At 51.6% G+C, this 18,038-nt stretch overlaps 2 protein-coding genes across 2 annotated transcripts in view; both read right to left on the bottom strand.

Moving 5' to 3' along the window:
- Window positions 1-287: 287 nt before the first annotated feature.
- LOC149352418 (uncharacterized) lies at window positions 288-12,158 on the bottom strand. Its single transcript, XM_089581592.1, has 2 exons — window positions 11,511-12,158; window positions 288-1,516 (listed from the first exon to the last, which is right to left on the bottom strand). Exons 1-2 carry the CDS (start codon window positions 11,872-11,874, stop codon window positions 975-977), a joined length of 906 nt encoding a protein of 301 aa, XP_089437718.1. The 5' UTR covers window positions 11,875-12,158; the 3' UTR covers window positions 288-974.
- A 3,174-nt stretch (window positions 12,159-15,332) lies between these two features.
- LOC149352417 (uncharacterized) overlaps window positions 15,333-18,038 on the bottom strand; it is a 47,159-nt gene continuing 44,453 nt past the window's right edge. The window contains exon 5 of the mRNA XM_089581591.1: window positions 15,333-17,005. Coding sequence (XP_089437717.1) covers window positions 16,811-17,005 — 195 coding nt within the window. The 3' untranslated portion in view covers window positions 15,333-16,810. The remainder of the gene's footprint in view (window positions 17,006-18,038) is intronic.

The raw sequence follows: 18,038 nt of genomic DNA, 5'->3' as shown, positions 1-18,038 counted from the left end.
AAGAAACTATTTTGTACGTTATTACGGTAGATTGCAATTGCACCTTACCTTCGCGCACAAACACTCGGCGCTCTTCGAACCTGGAATCCATGAGGGAAGCAAAAGTCACTGGCAGTGAATCTTCAAGCGATAGCAGTCGCGGCTGCATCCACTTGTGGTACCTCGTTTCATGCAGGCACCGGGGACTAGACAGCACAGCCGCAATAAGGACCAAGGGCCCCAGCGCACCGTTTGGCCAGCCAGCAACGTCGTACTCGCTTAGCCGGCTCAAGCACAGTGCACGTACGTTGACTTGGAAAAATATGTTTTATAATACGCATAAACACACTTCAATGGAGTAGAGAAATGGACGGAATGCCTCTTCATTGTTTTATGCCGACGTTAGAAAGACGACATCACGGCGACAAATTAGTCGAAAATAACGTTACTACAGTGAGAAAGCACTTCACAACATCACGTGATACCCACGGTGGTATGACTCATGGCAAAAGCAGACACTACACCTTTAATGTGGAAGATGAGTTCAATAGCCGGTGCAAAATGCAACGGGCGAAAAGTGACTTCGCTCCATTTCATTAGCAAATGTCAATGACCGCGTCTGCTTTAGAGTTTCAAATGAGCTAAACAATCGTTGCTCTCCGAAACGAGTCCTCTGTGCCCTCATCGGCCATTACATTCTTTTATCGTGGCCGGTGAGCCTCGTCTTGACAGCGGCGGACAGTACCAAACACAAACTAGACAAAGCAAACACGGAGACAGGCGAAGGCAGCGTCCATGCCTCCCGCAACTTGTAGCGTCTGCCCGCGGCCGCTGTTGGCTCGACACGGGGCTGGAGTCTCTGCTGCCCGTGAGGCGGCGCCAGAGATCGCCTTTTATTGCGCGGTGAGGTGAGGTTAAAAGAGGGCCCCGAGTCACTGGGGTCGAGTCATCACAAGTGCAGCTGGAATGTTGACGTAGGCAGCGCGGGGCCCGCGTCACGAGCCCGCCGGCGGCTCGCTGCTGCTGCTGTTGAGGTTCACGCTGGAAGACGAGTTGTTGTTGTTGAAGAGCGACGCCAGCACGCTCATGAGGCGCAGCTCGTGGTCCATCTCCTCACGGCGCATGCGCTCGAGCCGCTCGAGTTCCTCGTGGCGCAGCCGCTCGAGCAGGTCCAGCTCGAGCCGCATGCGCTTGTGCTCCAACTCGACGAACTTGTCGATGCCGCGCGTGATGAGGTCGGTGAGCGTGGAGGCGGCCAGCGTGGGCGGCGAGGGCGCGTCGGGCAGCTTGCGTTTCAGCGCCGCCCGGGGGCCCCCCGCGCCGGCCGCCGGGAACCGCGCGCCGTCCCCCGGCTCGGCGGTGGTCGTTGTGATGGTGGGGAAGTTGTCGGCCGGGAACCGCAGCGCCGTGGCGCACTCGACGGGCGGCGAGCCCGGCGACCGGCTGTAGTCCAGCCCCTGGTTGCTTCCGCGGAAGAACCCCTGGGCGCGCTCGTCGTTGCCGTTGCCCTCGGCCGGCGGCGCCGAGCAGCCTGGTCCTGCGAGCGAGAGAGCCATTGTTGCGCTGCAGGGCCAACAACCTCCGCTGCCCTCGCGGGAGCGCCCGAGCGCGTCGCCCGAGCCCGCTCCGCTCGGCAGCCGCCCCCCGCGGAAGGCCTAATGGACGCCGCTCGGACGCGCGCCCCGGAGGGCCCCCCCGGGGGATCCCCCCCCCCTCCCGAAACTCGTATGCGGCCGCTGACTCAGGGACTTCCGAGAGACCGTGCGCGAGGAGACAGGCCCAAGGCTCGCCCCAATAAAACCTGTTTCCAGGCTGCAGCCACCGAGCCAAACTGCGGCGCTCGAACATTCTCGAAGCGCCGGCTTTTTTCCTCCCCGGGACACTCACGATGACGCTACTTGGCGACCCACAAGCTCGGTAACGCCACTGGGCAGAGGGGGAGCGCGCGCTGCCAGACCGACGCCTGCCAAACAGCACCGGGGCCCAGGAAGCGTTTCGAAGGGCACGCTATCGCAGCGCTCCCCCCCCGCCGCCACAAAACGGCAACCGTCTTTTCGCCACGGCAGATGCAACTGCTGCAGCCGCTCAAACTAGCGCCGGATCAGAGAAAAAAAAATCAGCACACGAATCAGCCTACACTCGAGAGCAGTCGAAACAATTAGCCTTCGAATTATCCTCGGCAAGCACACAAACGAAATGCGGACTAGTTCGAATAGTAGGGCCCCAAGTCAGCAAATCTACTCACTGAACATGCATAGGTGCGTACAACTAATATGACCGGAAATGATAACTTAAACCGCCGTGAACCTTAACTATATCCAGATTTAAATTTGAGTTGCGACCTACCGAGCAAAACCAAAGCAAGCCAGTGCGCATCAATTCATGTAGTGTACAGCTGACACTCGTCAAGATTCGAAACAGCGAGGCTCCATTCCCCTGTTTGGAATATGGACGTTTGTCAACGTAGTCGCACACGTCATGCCAGTCGTGTTCGCCTCAAGTTCTAATGCTGACGCGCCGGTTTATGCGGGCCGGAAACAACTAATCGCGAATATAACTCTGAATTTAACAAAAAGTTGAAACACACTGCTTTGCTCCTTAAATTTATGAAAAACTGCTAAGAAGACGCAAAATATGCGGAAAAGTTGACAGGACGCGCGCTGTCTTGTATTTTGCGTCCCCTTAGAACTGTTATCCATTCTAGAACTCTTCACACTGCAACTGTGAAATAGCCCAAGAGACTGTTTGGCTACGTCCACACGTGGGAAACTGTGCATGCACTCAGGGAAAATAAAGTAAAAGAAATGGGCCCATGACGTACTGTCAGGATGGAATCAAATGCGAACATCTTTTTTCATTTTTATGTTCCGCTATAGGAAGCTGGAAGCGCGATTCATGTTTTTATTTAAAAGGTCCCGCGAAGTATACTATAATCATGTGACTGCAAATCGACGCCGCGCTACACAGCTAGGGAATGAAGCATAGCAGCGTTCGCATTTGAATTCGGCCTCGTAGATCAAAGACATGACTGGCCTAGGTGTACCCTGCTAAAAGGCGCCGATGTTCAATATTTATCAGCAGGTTTTGACCCAACATTGATGTAAAAAAACTGCAAAGTGTTTAAGTACTGCTGCGTAACGCGCTGATGTCAACTAAAGCTGTCGCCGTGCTGATGGCTGTCTTTGATGCCTAAAACCTACAGTAAAGTTAAAACCTAAACTTTGTGCCAACCTGGGGTACCACAGCGATAGCAACGGGTGCACATTCATGTGCCTAACGGTGGCCATGTGATGACACGTGACAGTGACCATCAACATCCACTAATACCGGAAAGGACTTTCGCTGTAAAAACATTATCAAGCAGGCCAACCTTCATCTTCACAGCATGCAGTAAATCGTGTATGGCCCACAGAGATCAAGGAGACCACAAAGTGCTGCTGACTGCACCGTGGTACTGTGCAAAGTTGAACCTTAAAGAAAAGGCACAGAGGTGCCCTGCCAGACACGAAATGGTAGTCTAGCCTGCAGGCACAGAATGAACTACTAAGGCCATCAACAAGTCTATGCGAGATCAGATTTAACCAGGTGGCTTATAAAAGGACCACGCAAAACCCTATAAATATTTCCTGATACCATCCATTTTAGGAAGTCCCTCTGAGTATGGTGCATATGGCGCGGTGTTGCTTTCGCGAAAAAAGGGTAGCCGATGTGCCTTCAGCATTTCGTACTCTTTTTCTCCCGTTGCGCACAAATGTAACGCAGAATGCAGTCACCTGGGACGACGCCAGTCTTTCGAGTTCTTAGTAGTAGCCTGTGGACTTATTGTGAGCTATCAATACTGCCAAAAGAATTGACGTACTCAGCTGCTAACCGACCCGACGCACTCCAGCTTCGACTGAACAGAAAGCTGCTCTCGTGGAAACTGCTTGCGACTACTACAGCCGCTGAAAGTATGGTTGGCATGAGAACAAAGGTATAGTTTATTGGGGCTTAACGTCCCAAAGCGACTCAGGCTATGAGGGACGCCGTAGTGAAGGGCTCCGGAAATTTCTACCACCGGGGTTCTTTAACGTGCACTGACATCGCACAGTACACGGGCCTCTAGAATTTCGCCTCCATCGAAATTCGTCCGCGCGACCAGGATCGAACCCGCGTCTTTCGGGTCAGCAGCCGAGCGTCGTAACCACTAAGCCACCGTGGCGGAGTGCATGGGAACAAAGGGTCGCACATGAGCGAGAACAGCTCGTATTTGGTTCGTTCCTCTAGTGAATCCTAAACTCGCCTCGTGAAACTAGTTTACAAAAACGAAAAAGAAATCGAGAAAAACTGATGGACTTTCGCTGACAGATAGCAAGATGGCGCCACGCACGCTAAGTGGCGAATTAACACGCGGTGTGACAGCAAACGCACATTTTCATCAACGGCCCTCAGTAAGACTCCAAAAGGATCTATCTAAGCTACCACCACGTGTGCTTTCACGACTGCATTCGCGTCGACGGAATCCAGTTCAACAACTAGAAAAGGAGCCCGGCGAAGCAGACAAGGACCTAAGGATGACACGTGAAGAGCGCAACTCCTCGTGTTCACTTAATTTTTACTTCTTGCTTTTGCGTGCTCCGATTTATATTCCTTTCTTCGCCTCTGTTAACCACGCCTCACTTTTCATTCGTATCACGCCATACCCTCATGTCGCCACGTTCAATGCTCCCTCTAAGGTTGCGCTTGATATGTACAGATTCCCGCGCAAGTTTTCGGAACATGGACACCATCAAAAAGCTGAACTTCCTCTCTGACTAGAGGCGCGTCCTGGCATTGAGGGGTGCACGTGTAGAGGTCACAGCACGCACCCTTCACTTCGCTTGTGGCAAAAAATTTAGCCCTTTTGTGGATTGCGTGTTGCAAAAACTTCTCCAGGTACCTGTAAGTAGCGGTTGGCTTTCTCAAAGTTGGAGTCAGCGCTCTGTGCGCTGTCCATCGGTCCCCGTCTATTTCGTTGCGCTCCCTCTTTTTAGCTGAAACCCCTAAAGTGGCTGCGAATACGGAGGATCGCGACATTCAGACACTCATTAAACGATCGATTTATGTTTCTGCATCGTATAGCTTGCACGCGTCTTTAGGGGCATACACGATGGTGCACCGCGCATTAGCTTCCACGGGGCAGGTGGCTAGACGAACGAACAGGCTTTCGCCATGCCCCTGGTCGACATACGCAGCGGCCAGTATGATGTCGGTCCAAGTCATCTACGCTTAACGCAAAGGCATGCGCACAGAAAGGATAAGGTAGCGTGTCCCCGCGTATGGGATGCGAGATAAAGCTTATGTTCAAGCCTGGTTTAAGCATAGCCAGCTGCTCGCCGGGTATCTGAGGAGGCGTCACAGGTGACACTGGTAAGCTCGTACCTTAGGTAGCCAGACCGCAGTTCCAGACTAATGTGTAGGGCGGAACGACCTGGCCACGCCCACTTACTGAAAGCCAGCAAGTGCACATGCTTCGTAGCCGGGAGTGAAGCTGATAATGCTGTAAGCACGCCTTCCTAAATTCGCCACCCTCTCGGTTATATACACAGAACTGTGTCGACAACGCAGTCTCATCCTTTCGCGTAACTTCCACGCTATATTCGACGACAGTGAAGTGTTAACAGGAAGTCGCAACTTTTGTTTGTAGTGCTTTCGTCACGGCTATATAGTGTGCACGTAATAAAAAAAAATGCCGATGTCCCAGATTAACAGAAAAATATGCAGCATCGACGAGACAATGAGCGAGAAGACAGACACCCTGCACGCTGCGTGACGCACTATCGGACAAGGCATGAGAGGACACGTGAAATGGACATGCCTCGTCTGCTCAGCAGAAAAATTAGTGCGCGACTCATGGGCACCCTGCAAGATTCCATCCGCAAGGATGTTCTCCAACCTAAAGGTATCGTTCATAGGCGCCATTCTCGCATTCCTTTCCTGGAAGGTTGCCACGACCTGCTTTCAAGACCGCGCGTAGAGGGCAGCTGTCGAAACAGCACAACAGCACCTGCGCCACTTTACCAACATGCCTCACCAGCACCTGCCTCGACTTACCCTCAATAAAAAAAAAAAAAGTCAACTAGAGGCTACTTTAGCTACACGAGTTTCAGAAATGTTGCAATAGAGGGCGACTGGCACCTCGCGCTCTGCCCTTTTGTGCGCAGAGCGGTCTGAGAACGAGGCATTTTAGTTGGAAAACTCCGCGGCGAATCTTAATTGGTTTTTGTAAGTTGTCAACTGTCTTGCGCGACACGACCAGTTCGAAGCAACTGCGCCTGGCAACGCTGCGCAACAAACACTGCGCAGTACAGCTTAGTCGTACAGATAACCACATGTATCTCGGTTTCGGCGTTTTCATCCACTAAATGCCCCTGACACTTCTTCACAAGCTACGACTATACCTCACGTTTGCACGTCACTTATGTTTATGCAAAAAGAAAAAGGCCTTCACGAAATATGTGACGGACTTTCCAGGTAGCACAGCATTAATCGCCATTAAGAACGTTTCTCGTGTGTAACCCCTATCGCAAGGACACTGGAGCGGTAACAAGTGCCGGAGTCATGTTTGTTTCGCTGCGGGCATGCCATTATCCGTGGATATTGTCGTCACATTTGTCTTTAGTGCAGTTCTGATTTTTGTCAAGACTAAGGGCCAGACAATGCTTCGCACACTCAGTTTTTGTATCTCGTTAAACTTTTTTAGGTACGTTTACTGAAGACTGAAAGCTTCGGTTCGACGTTCCAACTTCCCAGTTAACTGATAAATCTGACCCAGGAAAGAGCCTTGTTGATAACAACGGCACCATTATCACTAGTTTCAACTCTGTATAAAGTTAAGCTTTAGAAAGACGACGTATTATCTAAACTTTAAACGCATATTTTTTCGTTATTTTTGCTGTGCTTGCGTCAATAGCTCGTGAAACGCCACCCAGAACTTAACCCGGATCGTACAGTAAAACCTCCGCCAAATAAATAGTTCGCTTGTTCTACTGCAGGCAGCATAAATAAAAGCTCTACGTTCTGAGAAACCGCCGGGATGGCTCAGTGGTTATGGCGCTCGGCTGCTGACCCGAAAGACGCGGGTTCGATCCCGGCCGCGGCGGTCGAATTTCTATGGAGGCGAAATTCTAGAGGCCCGTGTACTGTGCGATGTCAGTGCACGTTAAAGAACCCAGGTGGTCGAAATTTCCGGAGCCCTTCACTACGGCGTCCCTCATAGCCTGAGTCACTTTGGAACGTTAAACCCCAATAAACCAAACCAATAAACCATCTACGTTCTGAGAGGGAAGACATATCGCATGATGGAGCTAGAAGACCACGTTAACGTCAGCAGCACTCGTCGTCTGCTGCCGGGACGCAGGGGGCGTGGCCACAAAGCCAAGAGAGTCAGCTTGACGATGACCACGCCCATTTCCCTTTCACAGACTGCAGCAGCCACACATTTCACCTGCCCATGAAAGCGAAATTAGACAGCAAGTAGCAATAATAAAATAGAAGTATCTGCTTACAGCTGCACAGGTGAGCAGTGTGCATTTTACCACCTACGTGACCAAGGGTGCCAGCGTCAGTAACGTCCAGCATGACGTTAAAGGCCCTTTCTAGTGAGAACACTGAAGACCAACCAGTGCGGCAGACAAAATATGATGGGAAGTGCCCAGAAAAAACGCCAAATGCTCAGGCCGGGCTACTGTTCGTCCTATGCACCTCTTACTCGATATCCCGCACTTTGTGCCTGTTAAAACATTCAAGACAGCCCAAATATCCAGCTACTATACTTTTCAACGCTCACCGAAGTCTCGAGCCCCTGTCCCTGTCACGGTGAGTGTCGATAGGAAACTAATCAGCGAGCCAGCGCATTGTGCAATGAGGTCCATACCCCTGAGAGCAAACTTTCTGTACTCGGTTTTGTTTTCTGTACTGCAATTGTATCTGAATGTAAATCCGTGCTTAGGTATTACCTACGCCGTTGACAAAATAACATAAAAGCGTCCTTATTTTTTAAGCAAATGAAGCTCGCCACAGGAGGGGGGAGGACACTTGCTTTTGCTCACCGGGGTACAAAACAAGGCAGCAGTCAGTAGCATGGCAAACTTAATGTGGCCGAATAACGTGTTCGGCGACGACCGGCGCCTTCACGCGCCTAGTTCAATATACTGGTCTCAACATCGACAGAAAAATGAGGTAATGCTAGACACACATTACGTGTACGCAGTTGCGCGAACTGTACATAATAGCACGCCAATGTCTTATTTTCCATCTCACGACCGCACTCGCATCGCTGCGACCCGGAGTTTTAGAAACGAGGCGAGTTGTGGAGAATATCTTCGGAACAGCTACGAAGGGTTGCAAGTGTCACTGCAACGACGCACGACATTGATCACAAAGCAAGTGCGCGTGAGTTCGAGCAGCCTGTTCCCTCAAATGCGACGGCTCGTCCTGCTCTCTCCACGAGTAAGCGCGCTGGGAAACTGCAGCAGGCGAAGAAACTCGGTGGTGAGTGGGAGCGTAGCCCGTCGCGCAGCCATATGTTTTCAATGCGACGCTAATCAAGTCCAGACACCGCCAGCGAAAACGGCAAGTGTACGCAGATAGATTAGGGTTCGTAAAACCTCAGCAATGTAGGAAGCAGAGCTTAAGTTGCTTTTCTAGCTCATTACCGTCGATGCCGTAAAGCGTACAATCGAAAGTACGACCTTCAAGCTAAACTCCCTCGCCTGTCTCATACATTGCGAGTATTCGCAAGAAATGCCTCTTGAAATACTGCTCCAGGGATCTTCGAATAAAAAAAAATACACAAGCCGTTTGCTGGCGTTAATCATTTATTCAGGAGTCAAGTGGCGCCTATTTATACTTCCAGCCTTCGCTTAGGCGAGGACAAGCACGGCCATGGCTAGCAACGATCACTCCAGAGGACTTCGGAATGTTCAGCAGGCATCCTCGCGGCCTCGGATAATGGGCGGGACCAGGACGTACACTGCCTTCACTGAAGGGTTAGCACGGCGGCAGTTTTACAGAAGCAAATTCAGAGGGAGCAGGACTTACTCATAAAGGTCCAAACCGCGGACACTGCCATTAGTCGGGGCGAACGCGTTTCGCTAAATTCCTATGCACAGAACGCAGCCCCTGAATTAACCTCAGACGATTCCCAACGAAATGATGACGTATTTTAATGGCGCAGGGGAAGCTTTGGTTAACCAGCGTCATGGCACAAGATGTTTCACTCCACTCCAAGTGAGGGCAGGGCCCATTTCCCAAGAATTTCACTCGAGATAAGCAGAGCACCAGGCCAGGGTTAAGTTCGTACCCTCACAGTATCACCTAGCAGCACTAGGCATCGAGCCCCGCATGCGAGGCAGATGCACAAACCACTAGGCTACCGTCGCAGCGAAACCAAATGGGGATCGTTCTAATACAGGATCCTGTTTTCACAGTATGCGCTTGCGCAGTTCACGCTCAATCTGGACTGGCCATAATCTCCCGGTAAGCGCATCCAGCCTCCAGAGGCAAAACACCTCCACAGGGGCTAATTGTTTACTCCCTCATCAATTATGGCAAACAAACTTCTTACAGCTTAAAAAATTGGGTACTCCCTCCCAACTGAGGTGAAGTTTATCCTTGGGTGTTTTTTAAACACATACTTTTACCGGACTGTCAACCGCAACAAACTGTTCTATACTTAAAGCATCATTATTTATGGGCTTATTTTCCGGCCGCAGTCGACAGCTTTAAGATTATTTGATCTTTCACACTGAGCTGTTTTTGACGTGCTGTTTTGTTACAATGTTCTGCGTACACTTACTAACACGAGGTATTTCTACAGCCCATGTGCTTTTTTTTTTCTTCATCTGCATATTTACCGGTATCCTGACCAATAAAACAATCTTCGGATTCTGATTCCATTCGCTTTTATACCTCCTCAATCTCGGGAACTCAGCTGGTGCCAGTTGCTATGTTCGGTGCGCTATATTTTGCTGCGTGCCCATAATGGAACTGTATGCGTCATTCTGGCGCAGGAGCTTTGATACGTTTCGCATGATCGGAATGGCCCTAAACTTGTAAGGTTGAGGTAAGCGGTTCGAAATTCGTTCTAGAAAAAAAAATGTAACTACCATAATATCAGTCGTAAACAGCAAATTTCGTGAAATTCCGTCCTTTTTCGTATCGCCTTTCGTCAACACAGCGCACAGCACAAAAATGAACGAAAACTTGCCAGCCGAACTTTGTCCCTTCTGCTAAATGTTTTATTTTTGTGCTAAGCTTTATCATTACGCAGCTGCAGCACAGTGAACGATGGCACGTAATACTGCTACATACGATATACACTACGCAGGATACATCTATGCCAACGCTCTCCGCGTACAATCAGCATTGCCTGTTGCCTATTTGTCAAGCACATGCGGCACTGATCGCTGGCGATGGCAAAAGAAAAAAAAAGGCCGACCAGTTTGCGGCAAACCCAGAAAGGCTCTCGGTGATAACAAGCGACCCAGAACCCTGGGGCGAGCAGCCAAGGCGGCCGCCCGCTCGGCGCGCACCCTGGGATGCTGATACTATCGGCTGCGCGAGAGAAAGTGGCCCCTCACCGAACAAGCTGCTTTTTCCGCGCACTTCGAGCAGCCCCGGCTAGGCACAGGCCATCTCGAAGGCCAATTGTAGCGGCCAGGAATAATACGCCACAATGCGCGCGGCGAGCTCGACGGTTTTGGTTCATGGCATACACATTCGGTGCAAGCACAAACGTGACATTTTTCACGTTTGTGCTTATTATCACGCTTGCTTACACCCCGACACGAGGAACATGACACGCATCAACATAAACAGCACTGAACGGCAGCACGCTTTTAAACAGCTGATGTCAGCCATATGCACACACCGATAAGCTTCGTTTCACTGTCAAGCAACGAAACGTATTTACACATCGCTGCGTGCGAAACTGGCGTCAAGAGCAGCGCAGCGGCGGAAGTGACGTCGGCTACACAAAACAAAACGTCGTGCCGGCGATCTGCACGCGCGACAGCTTTCAAACTGATGTTTTGGAAAGCAGCCATGCGGCGACAAACAGCGTGGCGGGGCCGGGGAAAGCGTCCCGGGGCGCTTTCGCCAGCCCCGAGCCCCGCGGCGGCGGCTGGGAGCGGCCACGTGCGGAACCGAAACCTGCGGCGGAATGCGGGGGGAGGCGGTCCCACTCGATCGCGCGCTGGGCCCGGAGAGGGGGAGCTCTTTCTGCGAACGCGGGTCGGCAGGTGCCCGGGCCTGCGGGCACCTGTCGGCGGCGGCCGCCGCGCAGCGTGGGCCCGCGACCTGGCAGGTCGTCGCCACTCGCCGGAACCGGTTCTCGGGGCCGCGGCCCAGTTGCGGCCGCCCGAGGGGCCGCTCGGCCGGGGGGCCCGGACCCGCAACATGGCGCCTGGGAGCGAGTCCAAGGCCGCGCCCGGCAACCGGTTCCGTCGCGCCGCGGCCCGGGCGCGCCGCCCGTTTCCTGGTCGCGCCCCAAGGCCGCATTCCGCACTTACCGTCCTCCATGTAGTTTGTCTCGGAGTCCGTGCCGGCGAATTCCTCGGAGCCCAGGCTCTCGTCCACCTCGCTCTTGATGAACAGCGCGCCGCCCTTGGCCCCCTGGGCGAGCACAGTGGCTAGCGCTTCGTGGTAGGTGGCGATCTTCTTGCTCCGCTTGCCGTACTTGTACTCCTTGCGTAGTCGTTTCATCTTCTCCTTGACCTGGAGCGCGGTGCGCAGGTAGCCCAGGCTGCGCATCTGCGCCGCCATGCTCTCGTACACCTTGTTGTTTCGTGACGTGCCGTCCAGGAGGTCTCGGTCCGCAGCCCAGATGCGGATGAGCTCGTACGTCTCCTGGTCGCTCCACGTGAGTCCCGCCATGCCGTCTGCTGCCGCCAGCTCGCGGCCCGGCCCCGCCAACCTTGAGCGGGCAGGGTTCAAGGAACTCGGCCCGCCGCCGCCGCTGATAGCTGGGTCCGGACTTGTCGCTCCGACGCTCGGGCTCCGCGCCTCTGCTGCTGCGCCATACGCGGCCCAACCCGAGCCAACGGGGACACTGACGGCGGCGACCACGCGTCCGCCGGCCGCGAGCTCCGCGCTCGCCACCGCGAGAGAGGAGGTCTTCGCTGCTGGCCCGCCGCCGGAAGACACACGTGACGGCGGCCGGCTCCTTGCGCTGCGCCGACCACTTGCCAGGGGGCGCCGGCAACCTGTTGCCGCGGCGCGCGCTTCGAACGCGCACCTGCGCTGGTGTGGCCCCGTGGCCCGCCGCTCGCGCTCGAAAGAATCTTGGGCCCAGACGGGCCTTCTTTTTTCTCCGAGACCGCCTGGAGGTTCAAGAAAGTTGGAGTGTCCTCTAAACCCAACTCCCCTTAGTCCTTTATGTTTCTATTTGGGGAGGGGGTCCGGATCGCTTTGTATAGGTCACTCTTCAGTAAAGAATTCACATCTGTGAAATGCTTGAGAGGGGAGTGACGAATAAAATAAGCATAATAGCCATTTTAGGCGTACCGCGCAAGATACACAAAAGCGGAAACGTCTTCTGAGTAATGTATATCACGCTGCCTCGCGCAAAGTCAACCGAAACAGCTTTGCCTCAAGACGTCGCGATGAAGGGTCAGTAGTGTCTCAGTTGTGGCGTCCAAAGAAAGAGGCCAGTTGACGCATATTTCTGACACGTACTCATACTCAGCTGGAAGCAGCCGCAAAAGAGTGTTTCAGGCTACGGCAGGGTAGCCGGTAGAAAAAGAGAGGCAGGCATATGCAACTGCTGGCATAGAAGCCTCATAAAAAGCTTTAGAACTCGAGCTCTCAAGTGCAGCCAGACGAACACTGCCTATCAGGTAGTTAAAGCGCATGGAGAGCATTGACAAGACCGTAATATCGCGAAAAAAAACAGGTTAGCTTGTTAACAGAGCTCCGTGATAACAAAATAATTATTAGTGATGGGCCAGCGCAGAACAGGAGACAAGCGCTACAAATGAATAAGCAACATGCCCAAACTGCTGTCCTGGCAAAATAATCAGTATGTGCTGGCACTGTTCCGGCATGCAGAAACAGATGATGAAATTGTTGTTAAAAGTAATCAGAGCGCTATAGACCGAAAAAAAGCCGGCGGACAGCATAGGGAGTGACACTAAATTGGCAGTTTTCCGTCTCATGTTGAATACACAGAAAAAGCGGTAGACACGTGTTCGCTTGTGTGAACAAACGCCGGGGCTTGCTTGCGCGGTCACTTAAGGGGGGGGGGGGGGGGGGGGGGAGGTAACAGTTTGCGCTTGAAACGGGCACACTGATTAGATACTAAGCTGATTAAGCGTCGGTGCACCCAGTAATGTGGCATTTTTGTCACGTGCAAAATCTCGTGGAAGTTCCTGAAAGGCGTACCCATATATTGCCCAAAATCGGCCAGCGCAGTCTTAAAGGCAGTAAACAGCGAAAAGAATAAGCCAGACAAATAGTACAACCTCAGGGTAAATATGGCAGAGTGGTGCCAGCTTTTCTAAGCATTTCACCGCGTCACCGCACCGTTGAAGCACGTGGGTCTCTTCAGCGAAACACCTGGCGCAGAGCAACGCATATGAAAGCTGTCGGAATATGTCATTACGTGGCACTGAATAGACCGATTTCACAAGCAGTTGCGCTACGCCACCGCCGCCGCGATGCACTCTGGGAGTTGTGGTACTCCGGCCGTCGGCCGCGTCGGCGCGGTGCGTGGCGCACGTGAAAGCAGCAGCCCTGTTTGCGTCGCCACACGATGTTTCTCTGCATGAATGCTAGATTTGCGGCACTGTGGACACCTGAGGGGTGTCATGAGCTCCGACAACTGTGCGAAGCAGAGGGTCCCGGATTTTCCGTTTTATAGAAGAGAAAAAGTACCCAAGACATTGCGTAGAAGCTGTTCACGAAAGGCAGGTGAAGACGTCCTGTTCAGTGCATTTAGCCGTATTGTCCCTGTTGATCAGTGGACATTGAAAAATTTTCAAGTTCTGAAGCTGTATGAAATGTCTTTTACGCGCCGCTCAGCTTTGAGGCGGTCCCTTAAATTGTTGAAAAGAAGGCGATCGGATTTGCCTTCGTGCTGCGTCGTCAAGCCGTCCTTGCAGAGATCTCTGCCCGGCGCAAGGTTGTAAGGGAAGAAGTGTGCTCAGATTTATTGTCATATTCAGGAACCCACAATGTTCTTTTGATACACGTATTCACTCCTGATGTCTCGAGCTGCCATACTAGCGATAATGCTTTCTCTATTTCACGAAATGAGAAAGCGAAGCTATAAAACTGTAGAAATGTGGAATAATTCCAGCTCACTGGTCGTTGAGCATAAGTGGGATTGCAGTATCAGCCACATACCATTTATGCCGGGATATCATCCACATTTTGCCCGTTGTTTTCGAAAAAAAAGGCCATCTACTGTACTCGTACTGCGAAAATAGCGAGAGTGAGTCGTACGGGAGACGCCCTGGCAGAAGATTATATTAACCTAAATAAAAAAGTAATTAGTGTAGCAATAATCAAAATAAAACTATTGGTCACGAAATTAAAAACCCCTGAGCCCTAATTAAGCGTACTCAAAAGCTCCCCGATTGGCTTGTCTTTTTCTCATTCTGTACTGAACACAAGCATTTGTCACATCTTCATTTAGAAAAACGGCATAGCTCGCTCGAATGCTCATCTTTCCTGCTGGTGACCCGCCGAGCACGTCGTGATACACTTATGTGTTTATGTGAATAAAAAAAACTATCGCATGGCCAGTTTTCAGCAAGGGCTATGACGAAAAAATAAAGACAACAAACGCTGTGTGAGACGTCTATAGCGAATGCCTAGATGAATACAGCGAATGCCTAGATGAATACAGCGAATACTGGAACAGCTAAATGTGGTGGCAAGAAATGTAAATACTGTCCGAAGACGTTAATAAAATCGCGTGCATCGCTATGCGTTGAAATATTCTGCTGACAAAATTAACGAAAACGGCGGTCAAGCGCGTTTGCATCGTCACCTGCAGCATTTTCCAAAGCAAGGTTCTAGTAACAAGAGCAGCGTCGCCACCACGTTCACTCCACTTCAAGGGGCAACTGACCACCCTCTCTGCGCTGCTCCTACCGCGATCAACATTGCACCCCTCGAAACTCCGCCATGGAGCCTCTGTTTCCTTTATAGAGCTCAACACAATAAACGGAACTGCGGAAAGTGCGGCCGGGTATAATGCTTGTCAAGGCGCAAAGTAATGTGGGCTGTCGTGCAGACGACGCCACGAAGGACTACAACCAAGATGGCGGCTGGCTACTTCCGGTAAACGCGCGCATGCGCAGTAGGCTTTGTGAAATCGGTCTATTGCACGCCGTAATGTATGCGTAGTAGCCTGTTGGCCATGGCGTTCTGCAACTAAGTACGCGGTCGTTCATGCCATCCCGGCCGTGGCGGCCGCATTTAGGTGCAGGCAAAAGCCAAGCACGGTTGTGTGCCGAGATTTCTGTGCGCGATGAAGAACCCGACATAGAGAAGTTCATACGCAGCCCTCCATTATGCGGCGTGCATCGTAATCATCCGCTATGCATCTCGGCACGTAAAGCTTAATTAGTAGTTATGCGTGAACGGTGTAGGTGGCGGTGCTATTGCGGGATTTATCTAGGCTAAACCTTGCCGAGATTGAATACGACGTGCACGTAGTGTCGTTGCCACATAACCGTCAAGACGAGTGGTTTTTTAGCTGTTTTAAATGCTTTTTAAATGTTATTGTGCAACGCTTACATTGGGGGGCAAAACATTTATACCACAGAATGAGCAGAGGCCGACGCTTAGACAGCCATGCAAGTCGAACTGCCAGGGCAGTTATAGACTGCTGGATGCACTTTCCAGTCCAGACGGAAACTCATCTTTAACCATGACAGTGAGAGATCATCTCCCGCTAGACTTAAAAAGAAAAAAAAAAAAGAAGGACTTGTCCACTTAGTATTCACCTGGCGGTATTCGTGCGCCAAAATGACGCTAGCCCGGCTTTCGTGCATCATTCCCTGACGCATGCGTCCATTCAATAACGCCGCTGCGTTCTCTTCCTCTTTGGTGACGAGCAGGATGGAGAAAGGATAGAGGCCACTCTGTATTGCCACCGGTTTGCATTCACCGTGAAACTCCACTCTGTTTCGGTCCCTGTCACCTCAGGAGCAAAGTATTATTAGTGGTTCATTGTTCAAAAAATAAAATACAAAAGCAAGGAAACATTTTTTGTTGGCCGCGGCATCTGCCATCGTAGCTAGAAGCGCCTGAGCTGCAGTCAACGGAAATAAAAGGGACAGGAGGGGCAAAGAAGATGGCAGGAAGGAAGGACAGGGGACTGAGGGATAATATAGTACTGTAGGGTATATATAGCACCAACGAGTAAAACTACGCCTTTGGACGACCTCGTGCTTAATATTCCCCTCGTCGAAACAACGGTAACTGGCCTAGCACAATAGTGCTACAAGATCTCGCGAATTGGCGTACTTGTACTCGATCGTTCAGCCTCATTCGCGCGCAGAAATTGCGGATGAATGGAATTCAGACACAAACGATAAGAATGCGGTGTACCGGGTTGCGCAGTGAAGTTCGGTGCAGGCCCATTTCACCGTGAGAGTGACGGGGTGCGATTAAGCAAGAAAGTCACGAGATGCGTCAAGCACCGTTTGCTCGCCGCCAGAGGAGTGGGTCCCAGCAGCTCGCGTCCGCAAGCAGCGTAAGCCGTTGTCAAGAGAGAGCAGGTGAAATTCCGTGCACTGACCTTATATTAGCCATGCGGGAAGGTCATATCCAGACGGCCAGTGCACGGTCAATGCCAATTCTACGCACGGTTGCAGATTGCCAAAACAGACCCAGCACTGACGACTAGTAAACGCTTTCTTGCAGGTTCGTTCACGTGCTCAGTTTCCGTCTGGGGCGAGATCGCTGGTATCAGCAGCGTGCAATCTTCAGTGTCCGTGATAGATTGCAGGGTATGAGGGCGCGGCGTTGTCAATGCGGGGCTTGGACATGTGCGCTGCGAGTGAGTGCGGCCGCAGTTACTGCCCATTACAGGACATAAATGTCAAGGCGCCAATGATGTTCAGGCTGGCTCTGCTAACATCCAACACCTTAGTCAACCGGCATGCTTTTCCAAAGGTTAATGGGCGCCGCATTGTATCACTGTAGCAACCGTTTCGTAAGAACCTTGTACACTCTAGCTCGATTTGAAGGTTGTCACATTCATTCCGGCTGAAACGGACCAAGAAATTTCTCCTGGCGTGGCGGTCGCTCAGTGCGCTATAAACATGACAGTGCAAGATAAAGGACTCCTAACTAAGCTTTTGCATTCGTTGAAGCGTTCTTGCGAAAATTAACCGTGTTAGAGGAGTTTAATCGTCGAGTAGGTTAAGCCAGATGTGGTCACCTTCAAATCGAGTTAGACTGTACATTACTAAACCGCGTCACGTGTACCCTGATTCGATGGCATGTGCGCAGACAGCTGCAGGGCGTTGCCTCGCATGTGTCCTAGCAAAGCGCGTGTGGTGCGTGCACCGCATTTGAATAAACGCTCGAAAATGGAACCACCATGGCGCACGCAGTTTACGAATTGGATAAATGTTTTCTAAAGACACCAATGTCATTTGTACATGGCGTTCTTCCTTTGTGTTCTTCGACATAGTTTTCCAAAGGACTGGATAACTACAGACAAAACTTACGCACCAGGTATCTCAATAGCATAGTCTATCATAGTGAAATTGTCTCGCGTCTCTATTGTTGCGAAATTCCCCGAGGCTTCACATCGGAACACAGCCGGCCACCAGAGGAAGCGTCCACAGGGAAGGAAGCTTCCAGCCAGTCAGCAGCCCTAATGGCAGAACCTTCGCGTATGTTGAGGGGTTGCTGTGCTATTAGTGTTACAGAAAAAAATGGCTAGTTCAATAGCTTTAAAGCAGCCACGCTCACTGCAACTACCTACACGCGAGCAGGGCCAAACTATCTTCGAATATAGGACTTGGGATAATTGGTATATGCTTAGGAAGTCTACACATGCTTACACGCATGCTTTG

This window comes from Amblyomma mixtum, chromosome 3, assembly GCF_055824585.1.
Source record: "Amblyomma mixtum isolate Tamu chromosome 3, ASM5582458v1, whole genome shotgun sequence".
Classification (NCBI taxonomy): domain Eukaryota; kingdom Metazoa; phylum Arthropoda; class Arachnida; order Ixodida; family Ixodidae; genus Amblyomma; species Amblyomma mixtum.
The sequence above is the reverse complement of the archived record's forward strand: the minus strand, read 5'-3'. Positions and strand labels throughout refer to the sequence as shown.

Bases quoted from the DNA above. Each gene is read 5' to 3' on its own strand.
- LOC149352418 (XM_089581592.1), bottom strand. From the start codon at position 11,874: ATGGCGGGACTCACGTGGAGCGACCAGGAGACGTACGAGCTCATCCGC. The intron at 1,517-11,510 runs GTAAGTGCGGAA...TCTCGCTCGCAG, and splicing joins GACAAACTACATGGAGGACG to GACCAGGCTGCTCGGCGCCG.